At 36.0% G+C, this 20,085-nt stretch overlaps 2 protein-coding genes across 2 annotated transcripts in view; one reads left to right on the plus strand and one right to left on the minus strand.

Moving 5' to 3' along the window:
• The window catches only part of LOC135692135 (dynein axonemal heavy chain 3), a 45,966-nt gene extending 43,049 nt beyond the window's left edge, over positions 1 to 2,917 (minus strand). Inside the window, exons 1-6 of the mRNA XM_065210175.2 lie at positions 2,625 to 2,917; positions 2,165 to 2,266; positions 1,447 to 1,633; positions 1,198 to 1,270; positions 969 to 1,077; positions 437 to 629 (exon numbers count right to left, since the gene is read on the minus strand). Of these exons, the coding sequence (XP_065066247.2) occupies positions 437 to 629; positions 969 to 1,077; positions 1,198 to 1,270; positions 1,447 to 1,633; positions 2,165 to 2,266; positions 2,625 to 2,660 (700 nt within the window). The 5' untranslated portion in view covers positions 2,661 to 2,917. The remainder of the gene's footprint in view (positions 1 to 436; positions 630 to 968; positions 1,078 to 1,197; positions 1,271 to 1,446; positions 1,634 to 2,164; positions 2,267 to 2,624) is intronic.
• Positions 2,918 to 7,221: 4,304 nt separating this feature from the next.
• LOC135691537 (F-box and WD repeat domain containing protein 10B) lies at positions 7,222 to 19,026 on the plus strand. The gene is made up of 12 exons (XM_065209407.2): positions 7,222 to 8,055; positions 8,562 to 9,148; positions 9,806 to 10,053; positions 10,657 to 10,857; positions 12,634 to 12,678; positions 13,126 to 13,202; positions 13,577 to 13,644; positions 14,716 to 14,796; positions 15,173 to 15,315; positions 15,844 to 15,904; positions 17,442 to 17,539; positions 17,756 to 19,026. Exons 1-12 carry the CDS (start codon positions 7,497 to 7,499, stop codon positions 18,630 to 18,632), a joined length of 3,045 nt encoding a protein of 1,014 aa, XP_065065479.2. The 5' UTR covers positions 7,222 to 7,496; the 3' UTR covers positions 18,633 to 19,026.
• The last annotated feature ends 1,059 nt before the right edge of the window (positions 19,027 to 20,085 follow it).

Genomic DNA, 20,085 nt, shown 5'->3' on the forward strand with positions numbered 1-20,085 from the left:
ATTTAAGGCTTTTACATAAAAACAGTTACCACTAGCCTTTGGCAGCTAACACTGCTATTGAAAAAAAACTTTCACATATGTTTACTTGAAATTGCACACATTGGTGCATGTCTACCAAGAGGAATCTATGACCATTTCTTATTGGCTTATCAATGCACAATCTGTATTTTTATGGATATTATTTTCTTTTTAGAAAACAATGGTAAATACAATATGTCTGTATGTCTGATATCAATTTGCATCAGAACGGCTCAATGTGATTGTTGTTTGCTATGTTCATCATTGTAAAGCAGGTTAACCAGATTACCTTTGCGCCAATTGGTACAAATTCATCCTTGATTGCAAAAACTGCTCTGAAAATATGCTGAACCTAATTCATGGCACTGATAATGAAAATCCTACACACAAATAAGCATCAAATACAGAAATATCTTACCAATGGCTTTTTTTAGACTAAAAACATAATCATTTTTCACTTCTATGATTAACTGATGAATCAACTTCAGCTCCAAGGATTCATCTGTAAAATTCACAGCAACACGATCATCTACAATTTTCTGTAAAATCTCATCATCTTGCTCCAAGATTGATTCAGTTGGAATACCATTTAGTATGTAATGACAGTATCTCTGTAAAGGGAATTGTAATTAACATTGTTAATGACAAAATTGATATAAAGAGGTAAGAGAACACGCATCTTAGCAGTAGAAGCATGGAAAGAACATTCATGCCATTTGAAAATTTTGTATCACAAAAGGTTCTTATGTAAATTTTGATGGTGACTTTAAAGATGCAATAAGCAAGGCTGCAGGTGGCATTCACAAATGGGTTTGTTGCCTTCAGTATTGTATCTTTCAAGAGCATTGCATTTGTTTAATTTTGAAAACCATTTTAGGCAAAATTGGTTTAACTGCATTGAGTATTTTAAGTAAAAATATTCCAAGTTTAAAGTCAGCATTATTGGTAACCTGGAGGTCTCTTTCTGATGGCTCATTCTCATTATTGTTTTCCTCAACTGTCTGAAGATTGATAACATCCATTTGTTGCTGAGGTGTTAATGGACGACTAACAGGCCACCTGAAAGAGAAAGCTTAATTATTTCAAATAAGAAATTAAACTTTGACATTGGATACTGATAATGTAAGAAGAATGAGTGGCAAACCAGTTTCTCAAAAGTAATTTGTAATTCATGATTACCCTTTAGCTGATCCTTCTGACTTGCTTCTGAGGTGGTGCCTTGGAGTTCTTCTTCTGGATAAATCATCTTGAGCTAGAAGTAGTTAAAGACATATAACAAAGACAATTCTAGTCACACAAAACCTACAGTCAAGAAGTGAATTTTGTTATAAACCGATGTTTGCAGATTATTATGAAGGTTAAAATGCAAACAAAATGAAAAATATAAGATTTCATTTCACGTGCTATAAAGAAGAAAGAGATAAATACACTTTTGCCTAGTTGGTGGTCTAACTTTCACAAGGCTTCTGATCTTCAGGTCACTTGCAGTTGGTGTAAAGTTATTGGCAATTGATTCGCAGGGTGTTCTGTGGTAAGCTGTCTCTTTGAATGGGACGGCACGGGTCCAGGATGAATTCCTCATTATTGGTGGGTGTTCACTGTGTTTCAAAACAATCTAGAAAGGAAAGTTTTTAGCTCTAGAAAAAAATGAAAAGATGGTACTGCTGTTTGAAACTTTTGAAGTATACAACCAATACCTTAAACCAAAATCCACAAGTAAAACAGTATCAGCAAAATGTTCGCAACAATTGGAGCTAGAAGGGGAAAGAGAAAACTTTCCTTGCATTGCTGGCACCTCCAGTTTATGATTAGTGGTGCAGGACTTGACAAACCATATGGAACTGAATCTTGTTCATTGTATGTGCATTCTTAACACTAATGTTGATACAATCAATTGGCAGGGCATTAACTATTTGCCTGAGGTATCAATTTCATGTAAAAGGAAGAACTTTGAAACTTTGATCCCAATCAATCCCAAATGGGCTTTAAACTGTGTACAGTTGCAAATGGCTGTTAAATATAGCAATAATGCCTTAGATTGTACCAATATCAAATAATTACAGCAGATAAATAGTCATAGCAATAGCTTTTGGATGGGATCTGTAGTAGTGCAGTTCAGATGATAAAAAAATTGTTGATTAATTACCTTATAGAGGTCTGAAGGCTCTTCACTGTATGGTGATGGCAGGGGAGGTAACCCAGGCAGTCCTTTTGTCTTTGAACAGTTGTAGATCGGATCTGCATTTTGCTAAAATGACATATTCAACAAACCATGAAAGCGTGAATTATGTTAAGGCTTCTCAAGTTTCAAAAGTATAAAACGTTGATAGAAATGAAGGAAGTGAAAGTTTGATGAATGTGTAAGAAATTAAATGAACATGAACATCTAAAAGAATACGAAAATTACTTTTTCACTTCCAATAAATATATGACAATTCTCTTTTCAACGTAAGCTATGATCAATAATGGAATCGGAGGGTTTTTTCGTCAACAACTTTTACAAAGCGAGGTTTTCAAAAGGGAAGTAGGTATCGCCTTCCACCAACTAAAGCATTAAATTGTACTTTAATTATAGAAATAAAAAGCCGAAAGGGTAGCTGAAATACCTTGATCCTCTCGATGTTGTAGTTTTGCTGCTGCATCGTGCAAGCAACAATTTACCAAGGGTAACAAACAATTGTCTGCAAGAACTTGTGCGATATTAAAAATTGCTTAGCTTAGGCCATACTTGATATCATATGGCGCTATCCATTCTTGGTTTGCAAAAAAAGAAAATTGAATTATCAAAAATAAATCTCTATTGCACTTAGGAGTCAAACGCGATTCACTTGGTTACAATGCCGCAACATCTCTCATTCCTTTCCGCCATAAGTAAAATAATCTCTTGACCTGGAGCAGACGTTGCTAGGCAACAAGCTCAATCGATGCTCAATTATGACCTCGTACTCGTTATATGGAAGCATCGCAAATAGCAACCTCGTCATAATTTTTTTATCCAACATAATCCAACATATTCTCATTCTGTTTTTCGTCGAGAACCGTTAGCATTTGCAATACTAACAGGCATGATGCAAAAGGGATAATTCTTTCTCTTTTTGCTGATATCGCGAGCAAATTTCCTAAGATGTCTTCGTCAACTGCAACTATTTTAACCACTTTTTCTCTTTACTGTGGTCTTAAGATAAAACTATCGAATAAAACCAGTTTTCATCTTTTAATTGGTTCTTTGAACAGAACTTGAACCTTTCTTGCGTTCAGGACCGTAAATCTGTCATGCCAATTGGGGGGTCAGCAGAGCAAATGAATATAAAGTGTGCAGTTGGTCATGGCACCATCAAGTAATCAACGGTATGTGTTATGGAAACAGCTTGAGCGGCAAACGACTTAAAAAACAAATAAAAAACAAAAAGAAAGTTTATTAGATTTTTTAAGTTTTTACCAGCTCTATAAAAGGTGTTTAGAGATATTTCTTAGCACGTTGACTTTTTTATAATTGAGTTGATAACATTTTTTAGAGATAGCTGGAGGAATTTAAAATTTTTTTTTAAATCATACCTTCTAAATAGCTAGAAAGGAACTCCCAGACCAAGTTTAACAAAATACTAAACCGTTCAGGATAGACAAATCGACGTTTCTCAGAAGAACACTGATTATTGTTTGAAAATGGGAAGAGGAAAGGTCATGCTTAAACTCTAGTGACAGACGTTGGGGTAAAAAAGAAAAGGTGTTTTCTATTCGTGAGCAAGCTATTTTTTTTGAAACCATATCGGATTAAAAAGAAAAAAGGATGCATCTAATAACATATTCGGGCTCAAAACAAATATTTCTTAGAAAATAGAGGCTGAGCAAAAATTATTGCATTCTAATAATAAAGGGTGTAGTCATTGCTTCTCTCTATATTACATGCAAAAGTACTTCTTTATTGACGTGGCACTTTTATGCAAATTGATTTTATTATCTTTCCCTTTTTGTCTTTGGGCCTTGTTCCTAGCTACAGTTAAAAGCAAAACTCAGAATTTCATTTTTTGTGTCTATGCTATTATCATATCACTAAATGTGCTGAGGTTTGTTGCAAGAACACATAAAAACTTAGTTTGTTCTAACCCAGTTACCAGTGTTCCTTTCTTTAAAAGAAAATGACGATAATTTTTCAAAAAAATCGTTTTGCTAAAGACTTTTTTAGGGGGGGGGTCCAGTTTAGTATGTCATTACACAGAACTTTATCCAGAGACACATCAAAACTTAAGTTGGATTTGAGTATTATTCTATTAATTAATTAATTTGTAGACGCGTTAGCGAAGGAATCAGATTTTAAGAATTGCAAAGGCCGTAATTATTTACAACTATTTTACGTAAAGTCTCTGGGGGACTTAGCAGGTTTAGCATGTTTAGCAGGTTTTCCCATTGGTGATGAAGGGTGATGCAAAGACGTAAAAAGTAATGGCATTAAAATTACATATCAAAAAAATTTTCTTAATGTCTTGCGACAAAATTGTTATCGTTAGGGTATTATAAGTCAGGTGACCTGCAAAATCTTCTCCACCCCCAAATGATGCCTATAAACATGTTTTTCAAGTCTATCAATATGTTGTTTATATAATATATAGTTAAATTGCGTTTTTGTGGTTTTAAAACAACAAATCATTCAAAAACTCTTCCGCAGAGGCACGCTCCTTTTGCAAAATTAACTAGATTCAATGTTCAAAGATTAGACTTAAGATGACGCTTAAAAGTTTTCAGATTTCTCTGCTCTTTCAGGTTTGTGCTGAGAGCGTTCCATACTACAGGGCCTATGTAGCGTAACGAGTGTCTTCCTACTTCTGTTCTTACTCATGCTATCTCAAAATCATTGAATCCGGCGGACAGCCTATCCTGCGCTTCTCCCTTCTTACACAGTATCTCAAAATGTTCTCCAATTCTGCCTACTTTTCTCCCCAGATGATACAGCATGTATATTCTTCCTTCTTATCGAGCATAACTTTATGCTTTTTCGATCGTGACCCTTCTCTTGTGAATATATGAAAGACTTTGCCATTTTACTGCTGCAAGATCATGTTCATTTTCAACGTGTCTTGGTAACCTGTAGATAATTTTGCCTGCTCTAATATGCTGCTTCTCTATTTTTGAGAGGTTAGTTTTGGAGCAGCTTCCCCAAACAGATATACAGTGGGTGGTGACTGGAATCATTGTTTTATAATAAATGTCTTCTAATACCTGTGATGGTAAGTATTTAATCTTTAGAGCATGCAGACTTTTGAGCTCATCGATTTTGCCACCTTATCGGAATGTACTTTCCAGCTCATTCTATCGTCAATAGTGACTCCTAACACCTTTTCTGAAGTTGTAAAGTCTAGGTATTCCCCCCATTTGTACTGGTAAGAGTGGGCCAATGAATTTTTTGGTTGTTATCAACATTGCTTTGCTCTTCTTTGCATTCACTGTCAATTTGTTTTGAGAACACCAATTATTCATCTGGGACAAAGCTTCACGTAGCTTTTGTACGACTTCATCTACACTATCACCAACTACAAAAGCAGTGGTTTCGTCTGCATACATGTGAACTTCTGCCAATGAAACTGATGTTGGTAGGTCGTTGACGTAGATGGAGAATAATCTTTGACCCAACAATGATCCTTGAGGCACTCCATACTTTATATTTCTCATTGACGAACTTTTGTTATTGATTTCTACGAATTGCTTTCTTCCATAGCTATAATTCTAAAGCCAAGCTAGCAAATCGTCGCTGATTCCAATGTTTATCCTTTTTTCAAAAATAATTTTGTGTTCTATTGAATCGAACGCTTCGCGAAAGTCTATCGATTTTCCCTGGTCTAAGAATTGCTTCCAATGTTCTGTGAGGTACAGAAGGATTTTTTTGGGGGGTGAATGTTCAAATTTTAACAAATTACGGTTGAAATGTTGAAGCATTCTGCCCATTTCTGTGCCAATTCCATCCAGAATCGAAAAAGGCAGTTCTTTGCTTGTCATTTGTATTCAGATCAGTCTTCAGTTTCCAGGTTGACACGGGCCTATATCTAGAATCTCCTAGTTATCGTTTTTTGCTACTTGCTTCATGCTTCCCACTGTAAAGGATTCCATGATCGACTGGACAAATCTCTGAGTTTATTGCACAAGGAATCCTAAAGTGTTTTCTGACAAAGGACCATTAATTTTTTCGCAAGGATTAACTTTGGCTATTACCAGCCAATGCAACATAAAAATAATCGATTAAAAGCAAACTTGCTAATAATAAAATACGGAAAGACAAGAAGACTATCATCAGCCTGTCGCTGGTATGTGATTTGTGGAGACCACTGATCTCTATAAAAGATTAGTGGTGGAGACTCCAAAATTTTCCAGCAGGCATTTAGATTTTCCGACAAACTGCCTTATAGGGGGGCGACGTGCCCTCCCATGCCCCCCCAATTGGCATCGGCTCTGTTGCTATTTGAACCATGGGAGCCGAAGAAACCTGCTTTTCCATTTTGTAAACAAAACTGAAGTGTTTGACTCCTGTTTATTCGACAAAATCTGGTCATGTAAAAGGGCATTCGATTCGATAATCTGAAGCAAAACTACATTCATGACATGTAAACGTCGTTAAGTGAAGCAGACAAATTCCGTCTCCTCGTCTCCTCTTACATCAATTTTTTTACACGTCAGCTGCTTGGTTTCTTTGCTAATGAAACGCTCTTGAGAAATAGCTTCGCACAGCTGTTGTGTGGTTGCATCTAACTTGCTCAGCAATTTTTTACAAATTAAAGTCCGCTTTCCCTTCAATTTTTTATAGCGACTCGCCTCTTATGGACATTTGACATGTTCTATTTTTCTAGAAACAAAAAGTTTTCTGCGTTACATTTCAAATTAAGCCCTCTATGGCGTCAGAAAGATTTTCAAGAATATCTCGCCAAAATTTGCTATAAAGCCTATTTCACCAAAATCATGCATTCAAATGTTTGGTATGGTTAACTGAAGAAGGTGTGCCTAAAAGCGCGAGTGTACGTATGTACATATGTATGTCCTGTTTCATGATTCTTTTTAACCTAAATGTGTCTCTGGAGGAAAGCCTACAAAGAATCAACATTTTGAAAGCCGATTGTTCCATAAAGCACCATTATCAAACACTTTTCTTCACGCTTCTCTTGAGACGTTACTTTGTTGCCATGACAACAAAGCCTGTAATCTTTGCACCTTTGGTCAACCACAACAACAGTTTTCCAATAATCAACATGGTTGCCCACAGAGAAGATTAGTGAACGGCTTCGGTTTTCACTCGTACTGAATGAGAAGGGTTCAGGCTTCAACTCAGCTTTTGATCTTACAAGTTACAGTTCTTTTCAGAGAATATCCCGCAGAATTTTAGTTGGAATTAATGAATTAAGAAGAATGTTCGTCGTTGGAGTATCACCTGTCTTGCTGTGGAAGGTGGCAGTAAGTAAGAAAAGAAATTAGGAAGAAGGACTCACCTCTAATTCCATATGGACGTAAGGAAAGCTGACTCAATAAGGTGCAGTTCTGGAATTGGAAATGACTGTGGACATTGTGAAAGCTGCATTTTACGACGAAAATTGACTTTTTCACACCAATGGATGGTCCGTATATCCGAAAGCAGGAAGCAAAAATACATCCGTATGTTGCTCCAACAATACAGCACAATGGAACTAACAAGCTCTCTACTAGGACTGCTACAACCTTTGCAGTATAAAGATTTTACATATGCAAAATCCAAAGTTAATTCGACTTTTGATAATGAATTATCGAGCATTGCAAATCCTTTTGACAAATCAATTCAGTCTGATGCAGTGACGGATTACATGTTGGAGGATGAGCAGTGGTTTCTGGCCGCATCACACTGGGCAAAATTCAACTACATGATAAGCGTATTTAGATTTTGCAACTCTTACACATTAGAGAATCTAAAATCATTTCTTGCCAAACTTTATGAGAAGGGCCGGAAAAAGATTTTAAGCACAAGCCATGGTTCTATTGGGGATACCCTTGGAGAAACGTTGAGATATACCTCAATCACTGAAAAAGGTAACAATCCACATGGAAAGTTTTGATTTGAGAAAACATAAGTGATGGGTTTTATAAAGAATTTAATAAATACTGCAAGAAATGGGTTTTGATAATTTGCTGTGAAATGATCAAGCCTTTGCTTTCTAGCATCAGATCCCATAAACGAATCAGTGTGTAAAGTGTATGACTGAGATTTTTTGTCAGGTGGGCAAATTCTTTCTGGGAGTAAACTTTGCATTCTGGCTTAAAAGGACCATCATTAATGTCTGCGAATCAGTTTTGAATATGTGCAAATTACTTAGATATATGTTTGATAATTTATGCACTTTGGGAATAGTCATAGAAACAATTAGACTGCATTTTGAACCAATTATGTAGCAATAGAATTTATCTTGCTCTTTATGCAGAGGGTATTATATATTATTTAACTGATTGTCACCACAAACTATTTGAGAAATATGAATTGTGAGATGTCTTCAATTTGCAATTAACTCTTTTGTGAGATGTTTTTTCTTTTGCTGCAGATTTCCCAACCTTCAAAAATGAACTGGTTGCAAAAAAGTCAAAGTCCACTATATCTTTTAGTTCTTCAAGTCAAAGGCCATCTTGTTCCATTGCCAGATTTTCTTCAAATTTCAAACAAGATGATAACATTGATGCGGATGATGATGAAAACAATTTCTTTGAATTGAATGATTCATGCTCCTTGCAAAGTACTCCTGTTTCCACAAAGGCATCTCTTTTTTACCAACAGTCTCATCATTCAAGCCACCTCAGTGCAAGATGCCACCCATATACTGGTTGGCAAAATTTTTCAAGACATGAAAGCAATGCTGGAGATAGTGAACAATATCTTTCCTGTGAAATCGATGACTTGGGGGACTCTGTCGGAATGTTTGAAACTAGAATTACTTACAATGCCTTACCAAAACAGCGTGATTTTATAAGAAGGCTTCCTGTTCATATATCAAAGTATATTCTAGGATTTTTAGACCAACCAAGTCTAATGAACTGCATTTGTGTGAGTAAACATTGGAGAGTTCTTGCAGAGGAAGTGAAAAATGAAATGCTTGCACAACAGATTACTAGGGAAGACATAATGCTTATTCAGGTAATTGATTTGTATTTTAGCTTCAAGTAACCAGTGAAAAAAACCAGCGATTTTTTGCTTGAAATTTGAGAACCATTTTCCAATACAAAGAATGAAGTCTTCTTGCATTAGAGCCTTTGATCTGCAAGTATAGTTGATGGCTCGTCATGGATGCAATTCAGTTGGGAGTAATCCTCTTGAGTTGGGAACTAACCACACTTTTTTATTTTCACCTGTCTCTATCCTTTACAGACTTGCTTTTCAGGCTGTTTCCTGTCAAAGAGAATTTGAGGTTGTTGGCTCGATTCTTTGCGAACAGGAAAGTTGCAAAGAGATCTTAGGTCTTTGGCACCTTACTAGATAATTCTAGCCAATTTATGATTTATAATTTTTCAGAAGCATTAAGATGGATTTAATTTTCTATTGCAAAGATTAGACTACTGATCCCATTTAACAATTCTTTTTCTAACTCTGAAATGAAATATTAATAGATTGTTATTTTTCTTTGTAACTTGGAATAGGGCAAGGTGTGTTATCACAAAGTTCAGTGTTTCTTTTAATCAAAATCAAGTGTTTTCCACTTTTTTCTGTGCCAAACGATTTATATTTAGATACAGGCTGCAAAAACTATCAGCAATGGTCTTTTCTTTTTTTTTTAGCTCTTTTTTTCATCTTCAGGGTAGCACAGAAAACATCCCAAATCCAGTGTATGCGCGAATTATTTCTTTACATGTACCAAAAATAACTGAGAGTGGAGATTTTATACTGAATGATCAGGCAAGACACATTGATGTTATGTCGAATGGTGAAAATTTTGAAGACGAGAATATGCAAGATTGCTATGATGGTATTGAGACAATAACTGTTGATGTGGAAGCGAGGCATGTGTACTGTGGCGCATATAACGTGCTGGTTCTGAACAGTATGTAAGTCGATTTTCATGATATTTGAATGAAGGTTCATTAACAGCCAATGGTTGAGTCGAGGTGGCTATTTTGTACGTCAAAATCTTCATCTCTAAAGCTGGTTGGCATGTTATGCTTTTTCCAGTCATGTGACCTCTGGGCCAGTTGTACTTCATATTAAGCCTTACATAAAAAATGGTTACAAAGTCATAACATTCTGAAATTTTATTTTGAATACTATGAAATGCATGTCAGCTATAGGTCCTGTGTTTCTAAATGTTATCTTTTCTGTTGCTCCTGCCACGTACATCGTTGCCAACCATTTTTTTCAAGTCTCTTTTTCTTTGTTTTAAAGCCTTTCAAGCTTACAGCCTTGTGTGGCAGCGCTTTAAGTTTTTCATATACTCTTTTTAATAAAACGTTACAGTACATATCACTTATAATGTTAATAACGATCTGTTATGCAATACTAACCAACGATATTATGGAGTAATGTGCTTAATGTGCTATAAGGTAAAGCGTAGGGCACGCGTGAAGCACTACTGCTGGGTGGCTATCAGCCAGTTTTATGTACAAACTGTATTAAGTCGATGCACTTCAATGATAACTACTTTTCATCTACAGGAAGGACAGCCATCGAGTTACTTTCTACGATGGCGGAAAGTACGTTCCAGTTGCATCTGTGGATAGAAGAATACGACTTTTGGATGTGAAGTCTGGCCGATGCGAGAAAACAATTGTCGAGCATGTTGGTTCAGTGAAGTCAGTTTGCACAGATGAGACAAGAGGGTTTGTGTTGAGCGGAAGCTACGACACGACAATCAGGTGGGTTGCAGTACCTTTACTTGACCAGAAAAGCTATCATCGTGGCAATAGGCGGTAAGAAAGTCTATAAGCCAAATTGTTGCTCTTATGTTTGTCGTACTTGTTTATTTTGTATCTATAGCTAGAGAGTTTCTTACAAGAGAGATGTAAAGTGACATTTATTACTCACTTTTTGGTGAAACCAGATGGCTTACATCAAGATTATGTACCAGTAAACTGAAAATAAACACGGATGTATAGAAAACATTTTACAATCTTTTTATTCATTCGGAAATCATTGGATATGCATTACGAGCTGCAGGTGGTTTCCATGATCAAAGATGGTCCACGATTATGACAACCTATGATCAAATATATTTATGTTCTTTGTTTATCGTTGTTTTGCCACAAAAACAAAGTGCCAGGTACTGGCATAACATCTCTTGGACGGTCAGTTTCTGCGTGTAGATACTCACTATTTCTACAACTTTCGCATTTGTTGTAGACGTTTATACTCTGGAAAGTGTCGGGCTATGTTCCTGCTTTCCATGCTAACTTCAAATATTTTGGAGCGAAAGGCCAAGTAGATTAGACAATGAGTCAACCTATTTTTGTAGATGCAACTAAGGAAGGTCTCACAGATATAGGGCTAGCAAGCCGATGGGGATACAGTGACGAGGATAGAACGAGGAACACTTTTATAGGTTATTGTTGGTGTAAGGGGTCTCTGGCTATACCGAACGGAACTATACCGAACGAATAAAAAAGAAATGAACGGTAATGCAACTCTTGGCGAAACAAAACGGGTAGATCTATCATTGGCAAGCTGTCGCTTTATAAATTTATATTTTAAGATTTTCATATCGAAAAGATAATGAAACTGATAATAATAATGATGTGGAATTTACATTCTTTAATAACGATGAATGTAAGTAAATTGTGCCAGGGAAATTTTTTTTAAATAAAAATCATTTTTTTCCTGGTACAATTTACTTACACTCATCGTTATTATAGCATTATATTGTACTGCACGCAATCTAGTGTAATTGTTTCTATGAGTTTGAAGCGTAATTGAAAATCTTGCCTGATCCGGAATGTGTATTTTTCGGTTTTAGAACATACTGAATAAGGTATCCACGTATCTGTCATTTCAAATGTAATAAATTTCCTTGGTTTTATGCTGCTAAAGAGTATTTTCACAGCGGCAAGGGTACATAGATTTTTGAAAACTGATCTTTTTACTTAATCATAAGTAACAAATTGATTTAAATGCCTTGTTCAGGAGCTTCATTTCCGGACAGTTATTGTGGAGGACAGCTTGATTCGATATCACAGCTTCTTTAAGTCATATTAAGTTGTTGGATTTAGTGTGTTTTGCTACGCAATTTGTGCCTTTCTTGTGCATTCAAAATCATCATTGCTGTATGATTAGCTGCGGACTATCAAAAAATGATGACCAAAAAGTGACAAAAATGGCTCTATGGCAATCAAAATGGATAAACAATAGAAAGAAATGTCAAACTGTTCTAATCAATGCTCGTTTGTCAAAAGGGTGGTCCACTTCCTTGTCGTATTTGTGTTCCGTTGTAAGCAGTTATTGGTACCGCATCAGGACTGTTTCAGATACTTTGCTTTTCAATGTTGACTGCACTTATAATGAGTCATATTGTTATCTTCATATGTGTACTGCTGTGTTATTGAGCAACGATTGTCAGTATTTTTAAGCTTTTGGAGAGAGAATTGTTGCATATCCTTGTATGATTAAGAAAATTCTAATGAAATTGATTATTTTTGTAGATTCTGGGATATTAAAAGTGGAAGATGCCAAAGAATTTTTCTTGGGTATGTTAATGATATTAACTTCAAATGATTCTTATGAAAGCCTTGCTAACATCTTGATGAAAGCCATTGTTAGTCTAAGGGTCTGGAGATCTCTACAATGCCTTGTTGCATAGTTTGTTTGAGAGAATCTTTGATTGTAGAGAATGGGATTTTTAGCGCATAACCAGTTGCATGACCAGTTGTCCTTTAAAATGGCGCTTTCGATTATCGATAGAGCTCCATGGTTGCGCATGTCTTCCGTGACGCATGGCGCATGATAATACTACTTCCACCGAATCAATTCAGGCAACCTCTCTTTAGTCCTTGAAAATATACATAAGGTAATTATTTTTTTCAACTTTTCGACTGACATTATTTTAGCAAGGTGTCTTTAAAAATCAGCGTTTCAGCTGAAGGGGATGTAGAGGCGAAAGTTTTCAGTTGTGTTTTTTACATTTCTTTTCACAGGCACAAAAGCTCCGTTGTGACATTGAGTTTGAGTAAAAAGTATTTAGCAACCGGTTCAACTGACAAAACTTGCAAAGGTTTGAAATTATATTTGTATCAATCACTACAACGATTAGTCAATAGTTATCATCAGGGCCCTGTGACTCTTTCGCAAGGACCCCATTATAGAAGGAGAATATGCAGTCCCTCCAACGGCGATCTTTTGATTTCTGTGAGACATCTCTGCTCATGATCATCAGCTTCTAACCCCCTCCCTTTCCCTTCATGTTTTTGCTCAAAACTTATGTCAAAACAGCTACTACGTTATTGTGATTGGCAAAGTTATTGTGAATCATCCGCAAACATTGTCATTTTTTATGATTCTTCCTTCCTTTGCACGACATTCTTGAGTGCTTTTCAATTCTTTCACTAAACAGAAATGATGGGTTTTTGTTTTCAATTTCAATTTCAGTCTGGAACTTAAACACTGGTAAATGCATACGGACTTTCAGGCACAAGAATGTGATTCACTGTGCATCGGTAATTAGAAATTTCATTATTTTCTACATAGATGTAGTTTAAATAATATTTAAAATAATAATAAAGCGAGTTTAAAATTGACTGGGCATCTTTCGCTGTCATCGTCTTCTCTTTTATCTTTCTCCCAATACTGTTTTTTTTGCTTTTCCTGCCTCCTCCTGCTGTTTTATATTTTCTCCTTTATCGTCTTCCTCGACTTACCTCATAGTCTTTCTGGTGTTATTTTCCTTTATGCTGCTTTCTCTCATAAAGTCTGCATCAAACTGACGAAAGCAACCCTATAATTTGAAATTTTCATCTGATATGTGACAAAAATTTGCGTATTTGCCAACATAATAGAGTTTCTCCGGGCGATATTTCTGCAAGTAAAATATTGAAATTATCTCCTTTTTTATAATCGTGGTCAATGGGCAGGATGAGGCACGGGCAACTGTCTTAAAAATGCCTGTTTTTTGATAAGGCTAACCTGTGTCAAAAGACGAAGCTGTGTTTTATGCTGTGTTCGCCCTTTTCCGCTCTATCCCTATATAGAGGCCTTACACACAATTTTTTTCCACATCTTTGTCTTCCTTTTAAGATGATTTAGATCTGAGGGTAGCCCAAAAATTTTACAAAAACTGTTGCTCTGTGTCTGTGTTTGTAGTTTATGCAGAAACCAACTGAGGGTTAAAAAAGTAGCACACGATTTGTCGACAACTGTGAAAAGTAGGAAGGATTCAAATTTCTCTAAATATTCGTCATTATTTTCGAATTTCTATTATCTATCTATCTTTATTTTCTATTATTATCATTTAAATATTCGTCAATATTTTTAAATCTATGCTAATTTAGATTATCAGTATTAGAACAACAAGCTTGAAGTGAATTTCTGAATCCGAGAGCAGGATTTCCTCTTGGCGCTTTGGATTTCCAGCTGGTTTAGGCGATCCATGAATTTAAAAACGGTCAAAATACAATCATCGATTGCGTATGTTTCATTCAAAACGGCCAGTTAAATTCAATCAGGTTGTCGGTGTTCCACTTTGCCTGTTGTGCATTATCAGTAACGCCCGCACATTGTAATCTCTCTAGATCGGCGAGCAGCTGCTCTTGACAGGATGCGCAGGAGGGAAAGTGAGAGTATGGGATTTCAAGATGGCTAAATTGATGAAAGTACGTGTTTTGTCGTTTTAATTGGCGACGAAGCTATATATAATCGTATTAAAGCAGCTGTTGTAATTGATTTATGCACACCCTCACATTTATTCACAGATTATCTTGAAATCCATTTTTTAGCATAGGCCTTAGAATCTCGTTAGCAAAAAAATGTTCAATCGTCTATCCTCGATTCCATGTAATCAAGTAAGTTGCTCCCAACGGCTTCTGCGTCAGTGAAGCCTTATATAGCCTTTTATTTAAAGTTGCTTTTCAAGCTTAGACAAGAAAGGAAAGCCGTTGCGGAGCTTTATTCTAATATCAAAGGTTTTTTGAAGCCAATTCCATTGACTTTGCATTTGTAAAGATATTAATCAAAATCATTCCACTACAGTCTCTCGAAGGTCACATGGGACCTATCACGTGTACAAAATTTGATGAGAACCACATTGTGACTGGCAGCAAAGACTGTTACGCAATGCTCTGGAGTACCAAAGGCAACTATGGGCGATGCCTGCAAACATTTCGCCATCCAAAGTAAATTGGGTTTATTTTTATTATACTGTACTTGTATATTATCACTGCAGTTTGTTATTTCGTGGCATAAAGCAACGCTTTCAGGATTTTCATCCATTCATGAGCATTGTATAGTAGTAACAGTTTTATTAAAGCTCAACCAGTCTTTTTATTTCCGTATTCTTTATTGACTCTCCAGATTATTATCCATTAATAGATTTCGTTGAATTATTGCCAAATAAGTGATTAATGCGACATTGCTACTGTTATCAGTGGCTCTTCTGAATTTGTTACAATTTCTGAGCATTGTCAAGTGGCCTGCATGCTTAGAAATGGATCCCAATTGGCAAGAGGTTTCCTTAGTAATTTTTAGCGAGATTTTAGTTCCTAAATATTGATTTTACAGCATAAATTTGCTCTCCGCCAGATCATCTTATTGATATAACTTGTAGTTAGTCGACCTTTAGAAATCAACTTATGGAAACTATAAGAAGTAGCTTATTATCTTATATGGAGATAAGTCTCATAATTGATTTCCTGTTTTTTTAGGGAGGTCAACTGTCTTGAAATGATGTATTGCAGAATCATTACCGGGTCTGTCGATGGCAAGGTAATAAAAATTTTCAATTTATAGGAACTGTTAGGCTAGACTAGATTATCAAATTGACGATATCCAGAAAACATTGTTTAGAAAATCTTTATATTTTGTGCCGTGTATTGAGTGTATTCAAATTTTTGTCAATAGTCACGGCTTTTCAGCGGAACCTCCAGGGCGGGCAAAACGTATTTGAAAGTGGAGGGGCCAAACTATCAAAGCCTTGAAAAGGCCGCCACCATGGTTGGTGGCAAGGAAAATTTCAGAATTATGGTGTCTTAAGGATGCCCAAAAATTGTATCTAAAATGAATTTTGACTGAAGGTGTCACATAGTCGTGTCTATTTTGATTTTGACTTGAAATAGAAAAGTTTTGCAAAGTTTTAGAATAACCACTATCATTTGGCTCGTAATGAAACCTTTTTTTAGATTTTAGATGTACCCGAAATAAGATAGGGAAGAAAAATAAATGAAACACGGATTAATAAAAACATTAACGTTGAAATATCAACAGAAGAACTATCAACTAAAAATAAAAAGTTAAGCAATTTTGTACAGTTAAGATATAGCTTTGTAAAATCTGATCTCAACTTTTTCGGAAATTAAGTGTTTTAACAAAAATTTGAAAAACCTTCAATCTGGGCTTGTCAAAATGAGCTTAAATAGAATTTATAATTGCGTCGGTATTTTCCCTTTCTTAGTAGGAATGGATTATCCAAACGATCAAACACTGAAGTTTTCTTGATGATACTTTTTCAGAACCAATCTGCCCATACTTTATTTCTCATACCCTCAGAAAAGTTCTTTCCAGCTGTTTCTTTTCCTTCAACAGCTGGTTTCTATCTTTTTGTAATATTTCTGAGAAATTTAACATTCGTTAACAAATAGACCTTGTGTGCCAAGTTTATGCAATGGAAAAAATCCGTCAATTTGTGCTGGCGCCAAGTTATTCTGGACTAGATTTCTCGATCTATTTGCTAAGCCAAGCTGTTACTCGTTGTAAAACTTAGACAATGACCGATTTCTTCGATCTAATTCCCATATTCAATTTTATGTTTGTCTTTTATGATAAATACATAGCAACCAAGATAAAACTAAGGACACATCTAAGAGAATACTAGGAAAAGTTACTTACAGAATCATATACTACATTTATTTTCACTTTTGCCTAAGAAATTTCCTTTAGCTCTGCAGAAAAGTGGGGGGCCATGGCCCCTCTGGCTTCCCCGGTCTCGATGGCCCTGACCTCTTGCATTTTGCATCTTGTGCAATAAAATTGGAATTTTGGATAATAATGCTGCTTCGATGTCACCAGGATTCGTAATGGGTGAAGCCCAGAAAATGGTCGTCAAGTCCCTAATTGAGATGGCTCAACAACATTTGTTTGATTTCTTCAAGTGAAATTCGCAATACTTATCTTAAACCTTTGATAATTCAAGCACAGACCTTAGGTTATCTAAGAAAAAGTCAACTAATGACCAGAGATGTTGTAAAGTATGAAATATATAGTCCTGAGTAACATATTTATTGTAATCAACCTCTCTTTTCATTAGATAAGAGTATGGAACTTGTTAAATGGTGAATGCTTAAGAATAATCCGTGGCAACAGTCGCAATGATCCGATTACTGCCTTATACGCAAGCGAAAACAGGTAATCTGCGCAGTCGTTTTAAATGATATAATTTGCTTTACTCATTCGTACTTTTATGCACTTCCATGCTTTCTCGAATTATCTGTTCTTTGCTTGTATATCGTTTTAGTTGGCCTGCTCGACGTTGGCCATATAGACTATATTTCGATATGTTGATGATCTTTAGTTCTAATTCTTTGACTGCTTTTTACTAGTGTGAATTGTCCGTTTTTTCAGGCTTATAATTAACACAAAAAGCAACCTGCTTCTCTACAACTTTGAAGCAGTAACATGGGATTACCATGCACCAGCCGAAAGAATGAGCGATTACTTTCGCAAAGGGAATTCACTTGCCGAAGACAGGCCTAGGCAAAGCTGGGCGTTCAACAGAGCTCAGGCAATGAGACGCGGGGAGTCTGATTTGGCGCGGAAGAGCATTCTAGTAACTAAACCAAACCGGGATAATCTTACAAATCAAAGTGGTTTCCCGAGTCGCAGCAATCGTGTTAACAGTGCACCAACATGGAGATCAAACGATAATTCAGTTCAAAATTCAGTTCAAAAGCACATCACTCGAATTCACAGTGCTGTTTCTACCCGTAAAGCGCTGGTTGATGGAGATATAAAAGACCCGGGTTCCAGAAAAGGACCGAAAAGCCTGTCAAAAAAGACCGAGAGCGATGCAGTGAGAAAACCTGTTGATGGAAATAAAGACTTTGAAGTGAAAAAAGCATGGGGAAATGTCCTAGATGAAGGGTTGTCACATACACGTTCACCGGTGAAATGTAGGGAGGAAGGTAGTGGACTCGATCTGAGTCAGCAGCGAATCATAACACGGAGCCGATCAGCTCCTGCTCACAGAATCAGGTCGTTGCCAAAGAACGAGCGAGGGTTTACCAGCTCTTCTCATGTAAACATAAGAGTTTGGGAAAATAAATTGAACTTAACGAAACCGGCTTACAAAAGCAATATAAGGCCATTTAGTGCATCGACAACATCTATGAAAAACCCCGCCGAAACACTCGACAATTTAAAGCTAAAAACTTTCTATCAACAGTTGCAGTATGAGACACAACTTTCTGGGAAAAAAAGTCATGGCAAAAAAGACAAATGACTTTGAAAAGCTAAACAAAATAAACTATATTTTGCATGCACAATTCATGATGCTTTTACACTAGCATCTCTACGTCTACTTCTGGCAGTCTTCAACTGTAGCTCAAATTAGACACCATCATCTGTCCATTGCTTGCTGATGCATAAAGCATAAACTCATATATACATATTCGGATAACCTGTACCAGTCGCCTGCCTGTACAATTCATTCATTTCCGTCAACCTCACAGCACGATGCATGTAAATATCATTGATATAGAAATATTTTTCTTTAACCAATTTGATATCTGTTTGTCTTTTTTTCTTCATTTGACATTACAATAGTTATCACATTGAACAAAGCCAAGTGCTCCTAAACCTCTCTATGCCAAAACCAAATATTCTGTTTTATCACCCTAATATATTTTTCCAATTATTTCATGATATTTCATTTTTTCCTTTTTGCCTTTGATATTGTTTGTCTTTTATATGCCGAATTAATTTTCCTTTAGCTGCAACCAGTTTTTTTTAAATATTTTTTTAAATACTTCTTAAATTCTTTTGATTTTTAAATACTTCATGAATTTATTTTCATCATTTTTACGTTAGTGTTTCATAAAGCTCTGTTCATTTTTATTTTGTGTTCATGTTGCGCTCCTTTCTGCTTTTAATGATAAATTTATGTTCATAATAACGAGAACACACTTTGAGTGGATTTCACTACCTTCTGCACTCTCAAAGCCGTGTATCTGGATAAAGTCCTATTCACTTGAAAACCGAGACGTTGAAACGCACTGGAATTAATGTTAACACAAACTGTAGAGGTCTGATGTTTGGAAGTTTGCTTTTGCTGTGTGGTTCTACATTGTTGCCGCCCGATGCGGGCCATGTGATTAGAATCTGTATATGCAATAATCATGCTTCGAAATTCTTTTATAGTTCCAACACCCTTCATTTCTACGACGCTGGTTTCTTCAATTCTTCTACTGGTTGTTGCGAAAGTTTAGTGTTTCTTTGTCATCTGGTTGTGATAATGTACAAAAGGCTTCTTCCGTGGCGTACATATTTAAAGCAAGCAGATTGTACTGATTAAGCTGTTCTGAGCAATGGATTTAATTATTGCTTGCGTCATACGATTATCAGAGCAGCTTGTGGTCCTTTTTCCTAATTATGGCTCGCTCTAAAAGTGCTTAAAATATTAAAAAGCAGAACACATTTTCTAGAAAAATTAAAAACATTCACGTATCTAATTATAGGAACATTGGGAAACATTTTCTCTATGTGAGCTTTTCCAGTTGGGCTTTTCTTTCCTCAGGGAAAAACGCGAATATTTCAAACCTGTGATTAGCTTCAAATCTACATTGGTTGTTAGTGCGACCCAGACAGGTGTGAAGTAGCTGGCAAACTTTCTTCTTATCATGCTTTAAATGATCGGCGGGTACGGTGAGTTGTTCGTAGAATTGACGGGTTCAGCT

Source organism: Rhopilema esculentum, chromosome 13 (genome assembly GCF_057945365.1).
Source record: "Rhopilema esculentum isolate cy_ngs chromosome 13, ASM5794536v1, whole genome shotgun sequence".
NCBI classification, from domain to species: domain Eukaryota; kingdom Metazoa; phylum Cnidaria; class Scyphozoa; order Rhizostomeae; family Rhizostomatidae; genus Rhopilema; species Rhopilema esculentum.

Coding starts and splice junctions, on each gene's coding strand:
- LOC135691537 (XM_065209407.2), top strand. CDS start 7,497: ATGGACGTAAGGAAAGCTGACTCAATAAGGTGCAGTTCTGGAATTGGA. Junction 8,056..8,561: donor TACCTCAATCACTGAAAAAG/GTAACAATCCAC, acceptor CTTTTGCTGCAG/ATTTCCCAACCTTCAAAAAT. Junction 13,203..13,576: donor AACTGACAAAACTTGCAAAG/GTTTGAAATTAT, acceptor TTTCAATTTCAG/TCTGGAACTTAAACACTGGT.